The 11141-nt window shown below is 36.1% G+C and overlaps 1 protein-coding gene across 1 annotated transcript; it reads left to right on the top strand.

Moving 5' to 3' along the window:
• The first annotated feature begins 1173 nt into the window (after positions 1 to 1173).
• On the top strand, positions 1174 to 6114 carry LOC119536148 (olfactory receptor 52E2-like). The gene is made up of 2 exons (XM_037838825.1): positions 1174 to 1329; positions 5335 to 6114. Exons 1-2 carry the CDS (start codon positions 1174 to 1176, stop codon positions 6112 to 6114), a joined length of 936 nt encoding a protein of 311 aa, XP_037694753.1.
• The last annotated feature ends 5027 nt before the right edge of the window (positions 6115 to 11141 follow it).

Here is an 11141-nt window from a genome sequence, read left to right on the forward strand (position 1 = left end):
AAAACAGGAGTCTGCATAACTTCACCCTGATCTTGAATCATTCTGCCTAAAGTTGGTGACCCACTGAAAATCTCTTTATTTCATGGTTTGTGTTTATGACTGCCTTAGTTGATTCTCCCCTCATTTTGATGGCATTGCAAAAGTGTCCATCTCTATTTCCTTGAGACAATTAAATAAGTTAATTATTTTCCAATTAGACTCTGCTACTCTAGACAGACACTCAAAAATGCCTACTGTAGGTTTATAACAATTAAAGCCTTCTAAATTGTCCTCCACCCATACTCCAGTGACTTAATTGGGCAGGGGGAATGAACTCAACTAAGTGGTAGCACTGTAGAAGCTGTAAAATTGGCAGATATTCTCAGAGGAACTGACATGGAGAGCAGAGTGAATGATGCTGACAAATACTATTAGAAACCACGGTCACTATACTACTCCATGAAGTGGCATGATCTTGGGAAAACACGGCCATCAATAAAAATCTACAAAAGGGTATATTATCATTGCTTATGGCTTTATCGAGTACAGAGGTGTATGAAAGCCTCTAGCAATGCCTGTGGCTGCTCCTGGGCAGGCAACTCGGAGAGACTGTGGTTTTGTTCGTGACAACCTGTGTTTTTGATATTGTTTCTGTCTTTTCGACAGGCTATTAGGTTTCATCTTGCTATTCCCATATCTGTTTCTATGTTAGTAAATGATAAATTAATTATTAGAAGAAATTATGCAGTTTTCTAATTATGGAAGTGTCTTTTACATCGGTGTCTGCCTGTTTTCCTTTGTATTATATCTGCAAATTTCTATGTGTGTATCCTTGATTTTTGTGTGTGCCTCATCAGTCAGGGGATTCATAGAAAGTACAGGACATACATACTGTTCCAGAGTTAATGAAGTTTTATCTCAGAATTCTGCAATGGGCTTGCTGAACAGCCTTATGTGTTAAAAATAAGAAATAAATCAGTGTAACAATTGAGGTTTCAGTTTTTTATTAATTTGGCCTAATCAAATGACTGATTTAATATAAGAACTACCTAAACATGCCCTTCCAGATAGTAAACATTTCATTTTCACTCTAAACTGAAGCACTAGCTAGTCATTTTCATACCAACCTCTGACTCAAGTTTCATTTTTTTTCCTTTCAGGAGGGGCAGCTTCTCCCAGGTGTTATTCAGAAGGATGTTCTATCACAACAGCAGCAATTTTCACCCTGCCACATTTTTCCTTATTGGAATTCCAGGACTGGAAAAGTTCCATGCCTGGATTTCACTGCCTTTCTGCTCTGTTTACCTGGTGGCTTTGTTCGGCAATGCCACAATTCTGCTGGTTATCAAGGTGGAGAAGACCCTCCGGGATCCTATGTTCTACTTCCTGGCCATCCTTTCAGCGACTAATTTGGCTCTTTCTACGACCTCTGTGCCCCGCATGCTGGGCATCTTCTGGTTTGATGCTCATGAGATTAACTTTGGGGCTTGTGTTGCTCAGATGTTTTTGATACACGCCTTCACTGGCATGGAGGCTGAGGTCCTACTGGCCATGGCCTTTGACTGATATGTGGCCATCTGTGCTCCACTCCACTACACAACCATCTTGACAGCTCGGGTGCTGATGGGCATCAGTTTATATATTGTAATTTGCCCAGTCCTGCTTATACTCCCCATGATCTACCTCATCTACAGACTACCCTAATTGTTTGGAGAGTAACATTTTCAGAGTTGCTTAGAATAAAAGGGGATATACGATACTGAATTCAGGACCAAACCATAAAATTTTCAATATGGTTTATACATTAGATAATAATAAACCCAATGTCAGTTTAGATAGTAAATTGATAGAGCGACAGTAGAGCAAAAATGGTCTGCCTCGAGGGCCCTTATCCTTGAACAAAAAATTGTACTGCCTCCCTAAATGATGGTCTGGGATGGTGAGGGAATGAACTCCATCAATCATGATGTGCTCTAACACAGAGCAAGGTAAAAAAAGTTTCTCGGTGACTCACAAGTTCCTCGAGAAACCTCACTCGTCTGCCTTCCTTTCCTAAACAGCCAGGTGTCCCTAATGGCTTCCTCTCTTTGACTCAGGAACAGATTCAAAACCAGATCCTTAGAGACTTTGTGCACTTTATGAAACTGGCTTTAGGGAATTTTCTTTTGAAAGCTCCTCCCAGGCAAAGAGCTGAGTCCTCATAAAGACAGAGGAGATAGAAAAAAAACAGACACAGGACTCCATCCTGGTCCTCAGACTGGTGAGTCTTCTTTGTCTCCCAACTCACAGGTACATCCCAAGGCCACAATGATGGAATGAAGGAAAGAGAAAGCATAGACAGGAATGGGAGGACACAAGGGATAATTATTTGGGAAAGAAGACTAAGGTCTAAAACTTAGGGAATGAATAGGATCACAATTAAGAAGGGTCATCAATACAGTAAAAGCATTTGGATTTCAGTCTGAAAACACATGCGTTTTAGAAAAATAAGTCTGCTAACTAGATTTAAGGGTTATTTTATCTTTATTGTCTTTATTTTACGAGTGTCAAAATTGAGGTATAGACATGTTAAATTATGTGTGCAAGGTCACAGTCCGTAAAGATAATACTTGTTATCTGCTTTCCTTCAAGATAGAACAGGAAAGTAGAAAGCTGGGTTTATACACAATTTGACTAAAGAGTTCACTCTTAAGCTCTAGAAATAACCATGCTATAATCAACATAAGAAAAATGATGGTTTGAACTAGTCCCATTGGGATGGAGACAAATGTTCTTATTTTAAACATATTGGAGAATTAGAATTAATAGTATTTTTTAAGTGTGTGGTAAGGGAAGGTGGTTGATGCTGAGATTTCAGATTTAGCCAGTTCATTTACTTAATGGTTATGACAAAAGCAGACATCTAAAAATTTCCATGGTGCCTATATTTCTTCCAAGATTTTCTACTGGGTTTTTACATCATTTAGTTTACTTACTAAATTCTCAGACAATGCCCTATTGTAGGATTTAAGTATCTTAGTTGAGAGATACAATTTTCCCATTAATTTATTTACAAACAAGAATATAATACCATCTCTCCCTCTTTCAGAAATCCAAAGATGTAGCACATTTTTCTGCTTTGCCATCATTTAAGTAAATTTCCCTTTACTGATTACCATTTGCATATTTTTAACAACTTGAATGCACTTTGAACTTCTTAAAATGCTTTTTATACTTCAGTTACACAAGCAAATTCCCTTTATACTTGAAAAGACATGTGAGGATTAAATGAGAATATGTGTAACGTGCAATGCTAAGAACAGAGTATTGCCCAAAATATAATGATCAATGTATGTATTTTCTACATACCATAGATATTTCTTATTCATCAAGAAAAGTAATCCTAAAAATATCTCACTTGCATACCAATATTCATAGCATTAATTACAATACCCACAAGGTGGAATTAATTTAAGTGTCCACCAACAGATGAATGCATAAACAAAATGTGGTTCATACATATAGCTGCAAAAGAAATGAAGTTCTGGTACACACTACAACATGGATGGAACCTTGAAAACTGCATGCTGTGCAAAATAATCCAAACACAATCGACAAATATCTAGCCAAGGAATATCTAGAACAGGAAAATTCATATACAGAAAGATGCTTAGAGGTTACCAGTTGCCATGGGTGGGGGTGGGGGAGGTGCAATGGGGAGTTACACAATAATAATAATACATATGTGTGCCACCCATTTCTGATCTAGAACCCTGAACTAAAGGTCAGTTAAAGAAGGTGCTGCTCTGCAAGCAATCAGACTTCATTTTCTCCAGATTTACTGCCCTAGTTATTTCTCTGGTTAGCTTCAGACAGAAAGAAATGACTCTCTATTGCATGTTAATTTCTCTTTACTGATTATTTATTTCATTGTATGCTGAGAAAAAAGAAAAACTTTTTTGCCCCTGGATATCTGAGAATAATGCCTAAATTCCTCATCTAGCAACTTTTTTTTTTTTTTAGGAATACAGGAAATTGCATTTAATAGAAGGCAGACTTCTATGGGCACTTTATTGATAACTGACAAAAAACTTGCCTCCTGAGAAATCCTACTTCCATTCCTCATGTTCCCCATCTCCATAACTTTCCATAGTATATACTATTTTACTACAATGCCAGGACATTAGGAAAAAACCTGTATTTCTATAGACCTTTCAGAGAATGTGTCCTGCCAACAGTGTCTCCTGCCCTTAGTTTGCTTCTTTGCAAATGGTTACCATTCTTCCTGGGAGCTCCTTCTTTATTTATGCTCAGTGGTCTGCTCCTTCAGTGGCCTCTTTTATCATATGCACTCTTCCCTTTGGCTTTGTTTTCCTCACTTCATTGCCTTGATAATGTTCTAAGTTCCTTACTGAAACTGTGGGCATGGTTAGTACTGGTCCTATGGATTCCACAAATAATCAGAGATGATCAAAAGAGAGACTTTTTACTACAAAACATTTACAAATACAAAATGACTCTATAATTTGGAAATACTCTCCTGAAAATGCTGTAAGCAATGTACTTGAAAACATTTAAGAAAAGTTTGTATAACTTTGAAAATGGTAGACTTGGTTTACTCCTAAAAATTCAATGCACAAAATGTTTCCTTTTCTATAGAATCTTTTCTCCAAAATATTCACCATGGGTCCCAAACTCATAAAATCAGGATTGTCTCAGATTTAAAATAAAGAAATCTCTAATTCACATAGATGCAATTTCTAAAGGAGATTATGTATTTGTGCAAATGTCTGTGTGGAGGTGGGAGCTGTGTATATAAGCATGAATAAGGCATAATTTATATTTTCCTTACTTTGTATTCAGTTGATGATTAGGAAAGAATATAACTAATGAAGTAGGCAATAAGGAAAAATATTAGCATAATGTAGTGATAACGGCATTGCAAATTAACAGAAAGAAGTATTCTAACGAAGATAAACATATTATATAGAACTCTCATTTTAATTCAGTTCATATATTCTTCCAGAGCCTTTGCATTGAGATGCCACTCCTTTACAGTGCTCTCTATGTAATACACTTTTAATTGTGTGAATTAACTGAGGAAGACAAGGCATAGAAATTCCTGACATTTTTTATTTCTCCCTAGGTCTACAAAGCTGCAGACTGACCAGCACACATTTGTTAGGACAGTGGACTTCTGCTTATGCCTCACCAAGCAGGATGTTCCTGCCCAATGACACTGGGTTCCATCCCACATCCTTCCTACTGCTAGGGATTCCAGGACTGGAAACATTCCACATCTGGATCGGCTTTCCCTTTTTTGCTGTGTACATGATTGCACTCATAGGAAACTTCACTATTCTCTTTCTGATCCAGGCTGAGAGCAGCCTACACCAGCCCATGTTCTACTTCCTGGCCATGTTGGCCACCACTGACTTGGGCATCTCCACAACTACCATCCCTAAGATGCTCGGCATCTTCTGGTTTAGCCTCAGGGAGATCATCTTTGAAGCTTGCCTCACCCAGATGTTTTTCATTCACAATTTCACTGGGATGGAGTCAGCAGTCCTCTTAGCAATGGCTTATGACCGCTATGTGGCCATCTGCAACCCACTGCGATACAGCACCATCCTCACCAACAAGCTCATTTCTGTGATTGGTCTAGCTATATTAGTGAGGCAATTTATTTTTGTTCTTCCATCTGTATTTTTCATACTGCGATTGCCTTTCTGTGGGAATCATATCATCCCCCATACCTATTGTGAACACATGGGACTTGCTCGCCTGTCCTGTGCCAGTATCAGCATCAATATTATTTATGGCTTAGGTGCCATATCTATCCTATTTTTGGACATTATAGCCATAGCTCGCTCTTATGTTCAGATACTCTGTGCTGTTTTCCGTCTTCCTTCCCGTGACGCTCGACTCAAGTCCCTCAGCACATGTGGTTCACACATTTGTGTAATTCTTGCTTTCTATACACCAGCCCTCTTTTCCTTTATGACGCATCGCTTTGGCCATAATGTCCCCCGCTATATCCACATTCTTCTAGCCAATCTTTATGTCATAGTTCCACCAATGCTCAACCCTATCATATATGGAGTCAGAACCAAACAGATCTATGACCGTGTGAAGAAAATATTATCACTGAAATAAGGAATGATAAAGGTCTAACAACTAATACATGTGAGATGAATGGGAAGCAAAATTTCATATTATATTAAATAGTTATATATGTGTTGGACAGAAAGGCTTATTCATATTGGCTCCCATCTGTAAGTATTTAAATGAATCCAGGGACTGAAAATAGAGGCTTTATTATCAAATTCATGTCATCAATGATAGTCAATGAGACATTATATATGATGCTTGATCACTGAAATCAATAAATTTAAATAAGATTTAGAGTTTTTGTCATACTGTTTTTTAAAAAATTTATGTTATTTACTATTATTTGGGGGGGGTGGGTGTTCCAGAGTTTCAGTTATTTCCTTATTGTGAAATATAACATATATACAAAAAGTTGATAACTTTCAAATTACAATTTAACAGGTAGCTATAGAGCAAATTTCAAAGAATGCTATGGGTTACATTTCCACCATTTCAATTCTTTCATTCTAGCTATTCTAGTACCCTAACAACTAAGAAAAAGATAATTATGACAGATTCAGTGTTCATAATCCTTTATTAAATTCTATCTTCTCTGTTGCTACCCATTCCTCTAGTTTAATCACTTTCCCAATCTTCAGGGATTTTTAGGCAGTGACCACTCTAACTTGTTCATGTTGAAAAGGGTTGTTAATATAATGGGAAAAAGGGACACATGACACATCTGGTTGTTGTTCTTGAAGAGGCTATTGCCTCTGTGTTTTGAGACTTAGCTGGCCTAAGAGTTCGCTGGAGGATTTAATTTTTGAAGAATAAACTTAGTGAGTGCCACAAAGGGGTTTTGGGGGCTCCATTTCTTATTTTGGATGTGGCACTGGTTGGAATCTCCTATGACTACATCATCCATACTGCTTTCCACCTCCCATCTCCAGTTGCCTGTCACAAAACCCTGAACATGCAACACATGTTGGAGTCATGTGCTTTCTATATACCCTCCCTCTGTACCTTCATCAGCTATTTGGCAAAAAGAAAAAAAAAGTCCTCCATTTTCATATTGGCAAATTATGTCCATAATCTTGTTGTCAAACTCTATGTGGTCATCCTGACTTCCCTCACTCTTGTTTTCTATAGTGTAGGAATTGAGCAGATTTGTGAACATGTGATCCACGTATTCACTTTAAAGAAGGAGTTTGTCTTTAGTTCCTAAGGATGTGAATGTAACTTAAAGAAGGTGATTTTAACGCTACTTTCTATTGATTATGTACTTAAATGATAAGATCAAAAGACCCTGCAGATTCTGGTTGACTTTGGAGAATGCTTTTAGGTCTTATCATCATTTTTCCTCTTCCTATTGGTGTTGAGTGTTTATTTTTCTGATTGCAGGGCTCCATTACAAAGCAGGAAATATCCCCCTGGAATTGCTTTCAGTTTTTAACTTTGGATATCAAGTAAATCTCTAAGACTGTGTATTTGGAAATAGGATAGTATTCCAGGTGGTCACAATTAGTTTATTGCAACTGTCTTGGTGTTTCTCTGCAAGAAAGAACTAAATTTGATGTAAAATAAGAGAGTTATTGGTAATTGTTAAAGTTTTAAATATGAATGTATTATTTCTCAGAGGAATCACTGAGGTATGGGTGGGGAGGGTTAATTGTCTCTAGTCCTCCTCCTTTATTCCTGCACTTTTATGCTTATTCATCAAAAAAATCTTACAGGCACTATTTGCCATGAACATTCACCATGTTCTCTCTTTCTGACACCATGTGCCTTCATTTTTCCAGAGAAAAACAAAGTAAAAATACTTGAAAAGGATACTTTTGTTAAAGAAAGAAAGTCTTATTTATATAAGAAGCTTGAATGTAGAGAATTCTAATAATGGAAATCAGAGTCATGTTCAATTACATATTTTTCTCTGTGTGCGTGTGTGTGTGTGTCAGGGTTCATGCATATGTGTGTGTGTGTGTGTGGTGTGCTTAATGTATTTAGGCCTCTCTCTAATATGTCTAAATAAATGGTCAATTTCTTCCTCTTCTAAGGTGTTTTATTTGTGGAATGCAATAGACAGCCACCATTTCAAACTTGATGTTTTGCAAATGTAGATTAAATCAAACAAATGCAGGGAGAAAATGCCTTTTCAAAGTCAGCTATATTCATGGGGATTTCTGAGGGGTTCTTTCTGATTTTTGTGTAATCTTTTCTGGGCATATCTCCTTCATAATTCCTGGAGATCACAGGTGGATTGTTGATTATTTTAATGCATTTACTGCTGGCATAAAATGATGTGAACATAAAAATAGTGAAACAGAATACAAGGGTATCTGCTCAGGAGTCTACAAACTAATTTTCTGATAGTCCATGACACTGTACCATTATATAGTATGATGAAATGGGACTGAACACAAATCTTTGGGTTCAAAAATATGGAATGTAAGGTAATTACATGTCAGCAAAGAGCATGAACTACTGACTAGAGACCTCAGAGAAACTCTCAGGAAGGAATTAATGAAGGGTGGTAAAATGGTATATCTCCATGTGGTTATCAGTGAAATATATTTCCTGTGAGCACCTTAAGCACATCATCTATTCTTTTCTCTTAGAGATAGGAAGATGCACATAGTGAAATCATAATGGCTTCCATTATCCAAAGTACATCTCACAGCAGTTTTTAATGATGTTTTAAAGTTGCATATTGTGCTTCATTTTAAGTACACTTCAAATTTAATATTATTTAACAAGAAATCATATTCATAACGTTTTTTCACATTAATAAATTATTTCTTTACTTTTATTTCATTGATTTTAAACCACCATCCAATATGCAAATCCCCTCCCCTGTACACGCAGGATTACCAGCACCATCCCTCAATGAAATTAAATTCACAGTGTGCTGTATTGAGAGGGAACATTTACACACATTTCCTAACACATTTCACATGCATTACTCTACAAGTATGGGTAGTTTCTATTAAAAATTTCAGGAGAGTTTAATTTTCATGTTCTAATGGTATATTTTATATTCAATATGTTTATTGTCTCCCACCATCAACTTCTCTTTTTGTTTCCATGCCCTACACTAAGAAGAGTAGGAATTCCTGACAAAAACTCTGAAAATATAGCACCCAGTCCAAATTCCCCTCAACTCCGCAGCCTTTCTAAAGCATGCAGCAGAAAATTTACAGTTCCAGTAATAAAGATGCTGTTCTGCTTACTGAGATCAGGTTCTAAAGGGAAGATATTTTTAAGTAAAGTTTTATTTTTCATGGAAAAAAAACGAGAACAGCAAAAAGCACTTAATAAAATTGCTTTCTTCATAAAATGTTTACTTCAAAGAATTGATTTTTTATAAGGTATGAAGTAAGGGACCAACATACTATAATTCCAGGAACAACATAATTCCAGGGTAAACATCATTTAAATGAAGAAACTTAGTTATGCATCATAGCAACTCATAGTAACTTTAGGAAAGGTTTAAGAAAGAAAAGAAAATATATAATCCAATGTAAAATTTCCATAGAATGGTTTCTGAATTCAATCACTCCTAACAAGGTTGAAACATGCTCTCATAGCTTGTGTTTTGTTCCCAAAAACTTTCAAGTTTCAAAAAGTGATAACCCCAGTGGGAGACCAATCGAAGCAACTGTCATTCATTACAGGAAAAATAAAAATGCCCTTGGATAGGGAGACAGAAATATTTGTTCAGATTTTGGGGTTTGCAAATAATGAACAGCATTACCTGCGGCAATTTGATATCCTTTTTATTATTCATTTTTTCTTCTGACAAGTGAATGTTGCTATTCCTTACTTACATGTTATAGTGATTATTAAATGATATAGTATTCATAAAGGGCAGAGCCCATCTAACATGGTTATTATGATTATGATTACTCATGTGTGGTGGTTGTTAAATGTATATGCCATATAATTTTCTTTTGTTTCTATAAATTCATCCCAAATGTTAGGAAACATAAATGGTTATATTTATACTCTCAGTTTTCAGGAGTTAATGCTGCATTTTTGGATTTCTGAGCATACATTTATGACACCATTTTAGGATGATTAAAATAATTATCAATATGTGCAAACAATTTGCACATATATATCAGTTGCCAAAATGCAGCATACTGATGACATTTAATATTTGATGTTGGATTTTTGTGGGCAGCAATCACTGCATTTATGCAGACTGTAGAGACAATATGAAAGAAGAGTGGGAAGTAAATATACATCAAATTTGCTAAGTTAACTGATTTTAATAAATTATCTACAATGAAAAACTAAAATTTTGTTTCCATGAATATGCCATGGTATGATTACTTAGTTGTAAAATTTTGAAAATCTCACAAAGCTTCTAGAAGAAATCCAAGGAAAATCAATAGAATTCACAAACAGTATTATGGGTTTTAGAAGTGAGAGAGATCATTTTGCATTAGGTTTATTACGGAAGATATAATGGATGATATGGTAGTTAAGCTGTACAGGAAGACAGAATTTCCATAGGCATAATCTGTGTTAGTGCACTAGATAAATGAAAAATGCATGATATTTTGGAGGCACTTTGGTTGACTCACTTCAGAAGCTGTAAACTGTGCACTTAGCCAGATGAAGGACACTCAGTTCTTCAAGATATCTGAAGGCGTACTATGTTCCATTCCTATCATGTTGTGTTACCTGCTGAGCTGTGTCAAGCTGATTACTTCCTCATTGCCAACTCTTATCTAAAACTCAGTTTGTTCAACTGTGACCCTTATACGACCTGTGCTCTGGACCCGCTGTCTTGCCAGACAGATAAAAGTTCTTCATTTTCTTGGTCCAATGGTCCAATGGTTACAGATTTTCTTGTCTCTCTTACACTTTTCATGCTAATAGTATATTGGTCAAAGGAAATCAATAGCCAAAGGAAATCAATAGCCAAGCATCAATCAGTGAAATTAAATTAATAATTCAACTGAAATGCAATAGAGATTTGTAATTTCTGAGAAGAATGATGTTTTGGTAATTGCTACTTAGAAACACCTTCTCTATTGCTGGCATTGTCTTAGAAATGTAATACTCATCTCCTTAACTTTTTACCCTAT

The sequence above is a fragment of the Choloepus didactylus genome, chromosome 6 (assembly GCF_015220235.1).
Source record: "Choloepus didactylus isolate mChoDid1 chromosome 6, mChoDid1.pri, whole genome shotgun sequence".
Lineage (NCBI taxonomy): Eukaryota > Metazoa > Chordata > Mammalia > Pilosa > Megalonychidae > Choloepus > Choloepus didactylus.